Source organism: Panicum virgatum, chromosome 7K (assembly GCF_016808335.1).
Source record: "Panicum virgatum strain AP13 chromosome 7K, P.virgatum_v5, whole genome shotgun sequence".
Lineage (NCBI taxonomy): Eukaryota > Viridiplantae > Streptophyta > Magnoliopsida > Poales > Poaceae > Panicum > Panicum virgatum.
Genome location: NC_053142.1, coordinates 260,318 through 271,514, shown reverse-complemented (window position 1 = coordinate 271,514; position 11,197 = coordinate 260,318). Strand labels below are relative to the sequence as shown.

Sequence of the window (11,197 nt, the reverse complement as noted above, 5' to 3'; positions counted from 1 at the left end):
GAAAAAAAACAAAAATTCGCCTCCCCTCCCCTCACTTAGCTGCCATGAACAGTGAGTTCACGACAGCTTGGAGGGGGGAGGCGTTGGGGTATTTATAGGCATGGCTCAAAGGCATCGGTTGATGCTCAACAACCGGTACCAAACAATAGGCATAGGCACCGGTTGAAGTTACCAACCGGTGCTTTTGTTGTGGGCACGTGGCGGCACCGGGTCATGGCAAAACCCGGTGCCATTGTCCGCCCTTTAGGCACTGGTTGGTGCCACCAACCGGTACCTATTCCTCCTTGTTCTTTTGGTACCGGTTAGTGGCTCTAACCGGTGCCTATACTGGGTTTTGGTACCGGGTAATGCTTTAACCCGGTACCAAACCCCTTACCTTTGGTCGCCGCTGGCCAAAGTACCGGTTGCAAAAGCAACTGGTACCTTTGGCCAGGACCTTTGGCCTGTTTTCTAGTAGTGATAGTTCCTCATAATGTATAAGGTGAATGCACTTGTTCGATTTACATTAATCTTTTTGTTTCTTTTCATTTCATGAATATAGTAAAATCATTCGCCAACTTGTTTTCTGTATTTTGGTACCATTTTCGACTGTTTCCTCATGTTTTTGTCCCTAGTTGCATCAGTGGAAGAACAAACTCCTTTCGAATATGTATCACATTTTTAGACAAATCCCTGGTAATGAAAATATCCATGCCCAACATAGAAAATGATTAATAAAGACTTGAATGATTGACTCAGGATAACCGAAAATGTTACTTACTCGTAACTGGAGGCTTGGTGTATTTGAACAAAATATGTTATGTGGTGCCATGTTTCGTATCTATTCATCCATATGTTTTGGCATTTATTTATTTATTTATTACTAACTACAGACACTACATGGACAGACGATTATAAACACAAATATACTTTCCCCTATTAATGCACGCAGCATACCCTTCGCCTATAATTACCTCTTAGAGGTTGAGCCACACTGAGCCAACAAATCTTGTGATTGATGAAATTAAGGCATGTATGTCGTTGTGAAAGTACACGTCGCTTAACATCGAAAGAATGACACAGTGAAAATTTAGAATAATTCATTCCCACCGAGAGTCGAACGAACCCAAAATTAATCTAAGGTGCTACTAAGGTTGTCACACTCACTAGACTACATACCCCGTCACATGCTTTTGGTACTTATGAACGCCATGAGAATACATTGATTCACTTCACTACTTCACCATGCTTGAAGTATGCATTTGTTTATCACGCAAATTTTGAACACTAGGTAATCCAGCTTTGCATGTCCTTTATATATATGAAGCATACGGAAATACTCCTCAGGTCCAAATTAGTATCTGTCTGTCACTGTCATATATTATAAGCGATTCTTTGCTTTGTTCTAGTACCCAAGGTACTCTTTCCTTTTTCTTTTCCCCCTTTTTCTTTTTCTTTTTTTCCCTTTCCCTTTCGCTGCTTTGGTGATGTCGGATTGTATATAATAAGGCTGCTGCGACGGACAATTAACATGCTCCATGCCTGCCTAGCGTGTTGTGTCATTTTATATATCTGACCTGTGTTTGCAACGCCTTGCATCATCACTGGTTAATGGTTTGACAGCGTAAAGGGGTCGAATCATCACTTGTCGTCCATACTACCGGCCCTATTCAGCAGCCAGGTATATATCATGGGTATCCTTATTTCTTATGTTGTTTCGTTCGTGGCTAGTAGGTTAATTACAAAATTAAGATCAAGCAATAAATCTGTACGTAGCATAACATGAGTCCGATTTTATCTGTTCTCCGAAAAATATAAATATAATTTTTTGATCTGCTATCATGAATTTCAGTTTAGTATATGTTTATTACTTCAGATCCAAAGTATTGTTATCTTTAATGCATTGAATGTGCCAATGGCATTACCTCTATACAGATTAACAAAATTTATGAATGGTATAAAATATTTTTTATGAAATAACTGAAAAAAAATACATACTCTTGATCTACAATAGTAGTCAGCAAAAATGTATCACTAACTACTTACAGTAAAGAGGTACATACTACATGTATTTCATACCACAGTTTATTCATTTTGTCAGCTAGAAACATCAGCATAACTATCTTGCCATTAGGATATTTCCAATAATATAGCGATAGTTTGTATTCTAGCATAACAAGTCATGGTTCATCGTATTGAGACATACCATGTTATAAGGACTAGGTTCTTCCCATCATCTTTTGGCTAGCTAGGCCTTAAGAGTGTGTTTGTTGACGACCGAAATACCATTGCAAGTTTTGATTTTCCCAGTGGATGCAATAACATTGAGAGGGTCCTACAACAACACCCGTCTTTGATCATACGATGGCATGGATTACCTGGAATAGCATTTTTATGAATATTGAAATTTTTGGCATCTTATAACTCCTAATACTACTGAATAATCGGCATTGATTATCTCCCCCGTCAAGTAATATTTTGTGCCTTAAGACACCTAAAAGTTCCTGCATGACCGGCGCCTCGTCAAAATAGTGCTTTTCTTTTCAAGCTTTCTACGGACAACTAATTATGTGACGGATTAATCATTCTCTGTAGGGATGGCAGCCGGTACGACGTCAGGAGAAGCAACTATGGACCGACGTCTCCTGGCTGCAGCCGCATCTGGAGATGCGGCATCAATGAAGCAACTGGCTCTTGATCCAGGCGTGCTGCTGGGAACAACTCCACCGGGGAACACCTGCCTCCACGTCTCCTGCATCCTGGAGCACGAGAAATTCTGCAGGAGTATCCTGACGCTGGACCAGTCTCCAGCACTCGTCTCCGCCGTCAACAAAGATGGCGAGACGCCGCTCCTCGCCGCCGTGACAAGGGGCCATGTCTCTGTAGCTTCTATATTACTCAGGTATTGCCGTGATCAGCAGCTGAGCCAAGTAATCTTGAAACAAGACAAGCGCGGATTCAACGTGCTGCACCACGCCATCCGCAGAGGACACACGATGCTGGCGCTTGAGCTGATAGAAGCAGAGCCGGCCTTGTCGAAAGCTGTCAACAAAAACGACGAGTCGCCCATGTTCATCGCAGCGATGAGAAACATCACAGATGTGTGTGAAAAATTGTTGGAGATTCCGTATTCAGCTCATTCGGGAACCTGTGGCCTCAATGCTCTCCATGCTGCCGTCAGAAATGGCAATCCAGGTATAAGAGTGTCCATCAGAGATGCATTTACAGAAACGTACTCTCTTCGGTCATAAATACATATCATGGTTGACGTTTTTCTACAACTTTCACCATTTGCCTTATAATAAAAAATTCATAAATCATCATTTATATATCTTGTTGTGATTTGCTTTATAATTTAAAGATAGTTTAAGCACGACTTGTGTTTTTACATGTTTGAATAATTCTTTTTTAAATAAGATGAATAACTGAGTACATTTGTGAAGGAAAAAAATGGGGTATTATCTAATGCCACCATTATTAATCCTCAGTTTTTATAATTAGTTTTTGGTTGACCTTACCATTTTGATTTGCTTTCAGTGATAGCTAAAAGGATTATGGAATTACGCCCTTGGCTAGTCAGACAACAAAACGAGAATAAGTCTACTCCAATGCACCTAGCTGTGAGCAAAAAAAGGATTGACGTGCTAAAAGTATTATTGGAACATGATTCGTCATTAGGGTACCTAATCTCCCCACCTCTTCTTTGTGTCGCCGCAACTGTGGGTGCTGTTGGTGTTGCTCGAGAGCTTCTTAAACATTGTCCAGATGCTCCCTACTGCGATCCAATGGGCAGCACATGCCTTCACTTAGCAGTGTTGTGTGGACATATGGAGTATGTAAAGTTTATCCTGGGGTCACAGCAACTTGGGCAACTCGTTAACATGCAAAATAGCAGAGGAGAAACTGCTCTGCATCTCGCAGCCAAATTCAAGAAGGTGGAGATGCTTTCTGCTTTAAGGCATCGCCAAGATATGGACATAACAGTGCTTAATAGCGCCGGTAAATCGGCAAGCTGGGAATTACTTCATGCCACCAACCCCGCGAAGCCTTTAATCTCGGTATGTATATTGTGTCCTCATCTTACTGTTATTAATTGGAGAAAAAAATATGCTGGAGAAAAAAAAAGATAAGTCTCTATTTTGTATGAGCTAGTATTGTTACCCGACACAAACGTTAGAAAATAGTCTATATCAAAATAGGAGTCTCCACACTATGAGAGTTTTCTGGTATTCCATGATGCCACGGCATCGAAAGGCTCATCAGCCATTAAAACCCTTATTTGTTTATATGCTGAGGAGAAGCCACGGAACATATACATATATTCCCTTTCGTAATTCCAGTACTTTATTTACTATTTCACACTCCAATTATGTTTCCATATAGCACATCAAAATTCATGCAGAAACACATGAAGTATCATACACACACACCAAATTATCTTCCATAATGGCATAGTGGCCATAATGGTTCCAGATGTTTCTCATTTTAATAATAGATCTAAAGGCCATAATGGTTCCAGATGTTTCTCATTTTAATAATAGATCTAAAGGCCTTCTTAATATATTGATGCGCAGCTCTCCTACGCGTTCGAGAAAAAATAATAGATCTAAAGGCCATAATGGTTCCAGATGTTTCACATTTTTATGAGAATATTGAAGATTATTTTTTATCTAGCATGTATCATAAGTGGTTCTTCCTCTAGAATCTTCGCTGAGTAATAGTAACATTGGAGTTGAAATGTGCTAGAGAAAAGATAAAATTGTCATAAAATGCATAAGCATCTCGCAATCAATTTGGTATATTGATACCAAAGACATTAGATATATCCTATTTTCTAAAAAATTACTAACCTCCACCTTTGTAAATGACAATGCAAAATAATCTCTCCTAAATTTTCATTAAAATTACACACATCTATCATTATGAAAGATAATCTTAAATTACATCCAATTTGCATCTAAATTACCCACCTCTGTAATTTTAGAAGATAATATAAATTAACCCTAAAATTTGTATATACATACCCACCTATTATGAGAGATTATATATAATAACACCAAAATCTTTATTTAAATTATTTAAAACTATGAGTTATTCCTAAAATTATGTAAATTATTTAAATTATTAACCAAAATCTTTATTTAAATTATTAACCCTAAAATTATGTAAGTTATTCCTTTAGATAAAATACTTTGATACAAACATTATAACATATTTGTATTGATAGAGTTCATATATTATTTTATGTTGATATACTTCCACATAATTATTTGATAGAGAAAATTCAACACCTAAGCTGACATGGTCTACTGAAGCAATTGCTTATGCGACTATATTAACTAGGAGTGTAGGTTAGAGCTTAAAATCAACATTTTAATAAAACAAAATAGGAGAGTTTTCAGTAATAGATATTATAAGCACTAAAATGTTAACTTAATATGCAGATAAAAATCAGTATAAAACTAATAGAATAAAAATTCAAATACCAAAATCTAGATCCATAATGTCATAACAAATAGACCATGAGAAGACTTCCATAACAAGTACCCCCACAAGTAAAGGTGTCAATTAAGCACATATTGAGAATATATGAAGGATGATGAAAAGAAAAGATAAGTTATGAATATGTATGGAAAATTATATGGAGAAATTGTTAATTTTTACAAAAAATATTACAAAGTATACTTGTGGGTGTTTTGTTAAAAAAGAACAAAGAGAGAGATAACATAAAGATAAGCTGTTGTAACTAGTTATAAGTAAAAAAAGTTAACTAGTTATAAGAAAAAAGTTATCTATGAATATATATTTGATAGTCTCTTAAGATTCTACCCCTTGTGGCAGTGGCACAACGAATGTATAGGCTATTACCCCATCAAATCCACTAATATATTTAATTTATATTAGTTAATTTAATAAGAGTGTTTCTTCCAACAGTCTCCCCTCAACCAATCCTGTGGCAGTCAGATGCGATATCATGGACGAATACAACTGAAGAATATTCACTGGCTATGAGATCAATATACTTTTGCCAATTCACGGCGCAGGCCCAGGTGCATAGCATGGGTTATAACTTAGGCTATCATCACTAAGACTTGCTATATGGATGGCCAAAACACTATTTTACACTGTAGATATACACTGTACATAGAGAGAAGTTTGATATAGATATTGAGAGAAACTTTGGTGAGGTGAGTCATATAATGCTCAGAACCCATGCTAGAGCGAACGAGCTATGGGGCTCGAACGCTGCGCATTGCACGGGGTTTATCCCCAGAGCCAGAGGGGACCAAGGTTGGGGTGTGTGTACTTGTGTGGAGTGTGTTAATCTTGGTAGGCATGTTTCAAGACTACTCAGGCAATCCCAACTATGTTTGAGTGTGCGGTCAGTGTGGCTAGCCATATGAGTGCTTACATGATATGCGCTCCTAGCGAATTTAAAGAAACCATGCTAGAGGAGCTAGGCACTAGATGGTCCAGGCTACAAACTGTCTAGTTCGATAGGTCGTCTTAGCCCATAAGAAATTAATATTTTCTCTTATTTTCTGTATCCTGGGCTATACAGTATAGGACTTTGGACCGAGTTGAATCATGTTTTGGGGCCTACTAATGATATTTACTTTTGCTGCAAATTATGATTATTGATTATTTCAATAAAATGAAACTAATGCATGTTCCCCCCTTATATTATTAGATTAGAATATGCTCAAGATAGGTAATAACCATCCAAATAAGACATTATGCCTTCTGGGTAGAAACCGCCAAAAGAAATCCTGTGTTTTCTACTCTTAACTTGTTTATTTTTTGGATGTGCCATCAATATTGTGGTTTTCACATACTACATTAAAACTACAGTTTTCTTGGAAACCAAAGTCCATTTGATTTCACGGTATTTTTTATTATAAATTGACAAGAGAGGGTGGCAGGTCGGAGAGGGATCTAGAACAGCGTCACGTGGGTCATACCACGGCAAGGGAGGCGGGGCGGTGGCCGGCAGGGCGGCACATGTTGGGCGGCCGGGAGGAGGAGTGAAGCGGGGGTCGAGCCACTGCGGGGCCGCCGCACGGCTAGAGCGACAAGAGAGGTGGGGCCGCCATGCGTGCGGAGCAAACTGGGAGACGGGGTTGCAAGACACGGCGGTGTCTGTGCTGGCGGGGCTCGCTACCACGGAGTGGGCGTTGTGCCTCCTCCGCGTGGGCAAAGCAACGCGACTCAGCGCGGGATTCCGGAGGCGAGCCAATGGTGGGGACGCGCGAACGGCGAGGAAGGTAGGGGCAGGAGGAGCGACACAGAGCCGCGTGGGAGGCCGGAAGCGACGAGGAAGGTAGGGGCGGAAAGGGGCAGCGCGAGAGGCGGTGCAACTGGGGAGGAGAGGGGCAAGTCGGCTCGGGCGGAGGAGGAAGCTCGGACGGGGGTGGCGGGGACGAGCAATGGCGTGTGGCCCATTCGGCCGAGCGGACCTAGCCCCTGGGCGGGCAACGCATCTCGGCACGGGCCCGGGTGGCTTCCACCACCTGCTCATCGTCCTGCTGCAGCGGGAGGCGCCGCACGGGAGGGAGGTGCGCAAGCGGTTGAGAATGCTAGTGGAGCGGAGCGGCCGAGAGGTGGGGGCGGAAGAGCTGTGCAGGATATGGGGAGGCGAGGGAGGAACGGCGCTAGACAGTCGGGGGTGGGGGTGGCACGGAAGGAGTGGGGCGGGACATGGGGCGGCAAGGGAGGAGCGGCGCTGCACGTGAGGCGAGAGGTGGGAGACAAAAGTGGACGTTTGGTGGAGAAAACTTTGGTCCCAAGTGGAGTTTGCTGGATAATTACCGACTCTTGCTTGCTTTTGCAAAAGTAGTAGGAGCACTAGCTCCCCTTTTTACCATGCCTGTCCTTTTTGTTCGGACGGCTGATGTAGTGGTAGCAGTTGCCGGCATGGCAACAGTAGGAGCAATAGTAGCGGTAGTAGTTGCAGCATGGCTGCAGTGTAAAGTAGCAATAGCAACTGTAGCGCCATGCCTTCGGTGTCGGTTGGTTGCGTATAAAGGAACGAGCAGCTGCGGCTCTGAGACTGGAAGCAGCACCAATTTCTCTGTTTTCCTCTCTGCTTCCACCTTCAGTGTTCATCTTCCAGAGCGTGTGTGTGTGTGTGCGTGAGCCTATGGGGGTCGGCTGAGTGGTACACCATGGTCGGGCTACTCGATCTTGGGGGTCGGCTTGAACAAGGCTGGCTAACAGAGTTTTCAATACCCCTAAAATACTGTGGTATTGAGGAAACTGTGCTTTTAGAAACTCTGTGTTTCAAAGACCAACCAAACAGCTTTTGGGTCAGAATACCATGGTATTTCCATATACTTCAAAACTGTAGAATTACAGTGATTCCAAACATGCCCTAAACTCTCTCTCCTCTCTCCCAAGAGCTCCTCTCTTTCCTCTCCCCTGCTCACACCAAATGCACCAAATTATACCAAAAGACTATCGTTATCGACTAGACCTAGTCTAAAAATAGATTGTATGATGTTTGGCTTTAATTTGTTGTTTGAATTTCTAAGATATTGTACTTTTTTTACTGCATCGTTGGAGAAATTACATAGAGGCTAAAAAAGGGAGTAGTAGTGTCTAATTAGTAATTATTATTATTATTATTATAAGATACTAATTTCGAACGACAACTAAATTTGTTTGTCCTATATATCAACAGTTGTGAGTAAACAATACTAGTTGTTGTATTACAGATGGCAGACGATATATCTTCCCCGCCAGAACCATCAGGGGCTACCCGGTCACCAGGAAACCCTCTGATGGACCTACGTCTACTAAAAGCAGCAGCGTCTGGTCATGCTGCAGAAATGAAGCACATGGCTGTGCATGTCCCTGGCGTCCTGCATGGGACAACCCCGCAAGGGAACACCTGCCTCCACATCGCCTCCATCCATGGGCACGAGGAGTTCTGCAAGGATGTCATGTCGCTCAGCCAGTCTCTGCCTCTCCTGGCCGCCACCAATGCCGACGGCGAGACGCCGCTGGTCGCAGCCGTAGCAAGCGGCCATACATCTTTGGCTTCATCTATTCTCAGGTGCTGCATTGCTCAGCAGTTGAGCGACGCAATCCTAATGCAAGACAAGAACGGATGCAATGCGCAGCGGATAGAGGCCGAGCCTTCACTGTCGCGTGCTGTAAACCAATACGGCGAGTCGCCCATGTTCATCGCGGTGATGAGAAATCACGCGGATGTCTTCGAGAAACTGTTGGAGATCCCTGATTCCGCTCACGGGGGAGCGTATGGTTACAATGTTCTGCATGCTGCTGTGAGAAGTGGCAATACAGGTGCATGCTTAGTGTGCGTGGATTGTGCATGAAATTTAATTTTCGAGGAGTAGTAAATTAATTTATTAATTTGGTTTCAGCCATCGCAAAAAGGATTATGGAGACACGTCCCGGGCTGGCCAGAGAAGAAGACAAGCATAAGGCTACTCCAATGCACCTGGCTGCGCACTGGGACAAGGTTGAGGTCCTGAGAGTGCTGCTCGAACATGACTGGTCCTTAGGGTACGCAGTATCCTCTAAGGGATCCCCTGTTCTTATTTCTGCGGCAGCGTCACGGGGATATGTTGGTATTGCCAAAGAGCTTCTTAAGCATTGTCCGGATGCTCCCTGTCGCGTTGCAAACGACGAGACGACATCGACATGTCTTCAGCAAGCTGTAATGCTTGGTCGTATGGAGCTTCTAGAATTCTTCCTTGATTCAAAGTATACTCGGAAACTAGTCAACGTGCGAGACGAAAATGAAGAGACTCCTTTGCATAACGCGGTAAGAAAGTGCGATCCAAAGATAGTCCATGCTTTGCTACGATGCCCGGACATTGATGTTACAGTGCTTAACAAAGTGGGTAACCCAGCATCCTGGTTACTAGGTACTACCGCCCACCACGCCAAGACATTAAACTGGGTACGTACGTATGTTTGTTGTCCAAATGCCTCAGCCCTTGTATCAATGCAGTGCAAAGCAATATAAATAACAACCATTTTGGTCATAATCTAAAATAAATAATACTATAATTCCTCATTAGTTATGTGCTACAATACAATGGCACGAGGATTCCTCACAACAGGAATCCAATTAATTTTCATTATATTAATTAATTCCCTTGAGTACTAGTATATTAAATACTGCAAACTCCATTTATTTATTTGCACATTTGTTTGAATTTTATGCAGAATGAAGTGTCAATGCTTATGTTGAAAGCTGATCCTCTACACGCACCTTCTATTGGTAATCTCCATGAGCAAGTCAAGAATAAAGTGACAGCCTCATCAAGGAAGGATATTAAGTCACTGACTCAAACATACACTGGCAACACTTCCCTAGTTGCCATCCTCCTCGCCACTATTACCTTTGCTGCTGCTTTCACTCTGCCTGGAGGATATAGCAGTGACTCCGGAAACGAGGGGCTTCCCATCATGGCAAGGAAGTTTGCTTTCCAGGCATTCTTGCTCTCTGACACCTTGGCAATGTGCTCCTCACTTGTTGTTGCCTTTGTATGCATCATAGCAAGGTGGGAGATGAGTGGTACTGTTTTGTTTCCAGATTGGACATCTTACAATCAAAAGGATGCATATCTCTATCTGTAAGGCTAAATATTATTCTTTAGGGATGGACATGTGTGTTCAACAAACTTAACAAACTAAAACAGCACCAGAGAGAATACACAGAGAACCAGCCAGGTACTAGCCACCATGTCCCTGATTTTGGTGACACAAGAGGAATTTTTTCAATCTCAGAACACAACGTTTGAAATTTGTATGAAAAACATAAATGGAAATGCTTAATGAAAGCACAGAGAGAGTTGCCGAAGTGCTGGTCCTCTTTCGCACCTTGTATGTATTTATAGAACAAATGTACAATGATCAATTACATGGATCCATGATCCGGTTATCAAGGCGCAGCCTGTGGTCACGACGTCGCGGCAACGTTGCGGCTAACGTTCTGCAGTAAACACGGTCTATGACGTGAGGGACGCAGGAAGCTTATCCTAGCCTATCTGACTAACAACTTTGACATGCCCCTCAATCACAACGTGCTGTCATGTTGAGATTGGATCGATTCTTTGTGAAAGGCGCTCTTGAGAGTGGCTTTGTCAGTACATCTGCCAGTTGATCCTTGGAGGAGATAAACCTCACTTCTAGTGCTTTGCGGGCTACTTGTTCTCGAAGGAATTGGAAATCCACTTCAATATGT

The 11,197-nt window shown here is 42.3% G+C and overlaps 1 protein-coding gene across 1 annotated transcript; it reads left to right on the top strand.

Moving 5' to 3' along the window:
- Nucleotides 1–1,518: 1,518 nt before the first annotated feature.
- LOC120639466 (serine/threonine-protein phosphatase 6 regulatory ankyrin repeat subunit B-like) lies at nucleotides 1,519–10,605 on the top strand. The gene is made up of 6 exons (XM_039915316.1): nucleotides 1,519–1,660; nucleotides 2,575–3,174; nucleotides 3,517–4,037; nucleotides 8,694–9,285; nucleotides 9,366–9,907; nucleotides 10,177–10,605. The coding sequence occupies exons 2-6, from the start codon at nucleotides 2,577–2,579 to the stop codon at nucleotides 10,588–10,590; spliced, it is 2,667 nt and encodes an 888-aa protein (XP_039771250.1). The 5' UTR covers nucleotides 1,519–1,660; nucleotides 2,575–2,576; the 3' UTR covers nucleotides 10,591–10,605.
- The last annotated feature ends 592 nt before the right edge of the window (nucleotides 10,606–11,197 follow it).

Excerpts from the sequence above, each read along its gene's own strand:
- LOC120639466 (XM_039915316.1), top strand. The coding sequence starts at position 2,577 with ATGGCAGCCGGTACGACGTCAGGAGAAGCAACTATGGACCGACGTCTC. Across the intron at positions 3,175-3,516 it reads CGTCAGAAATGGCAATCCAG|TGATAGCTAAAAGGATTATG; the intron begins GTATAAGAGTGT and ends ATTTGCTTTCAG. Across the intron at positions 9,286-9,365 it reads TGTGAGAAGTGGCAATACAG|CCATCGCAAAAAGGATTATG; the intron begins GTGCATGCTTAG and ends ATTTGGTTTCAG.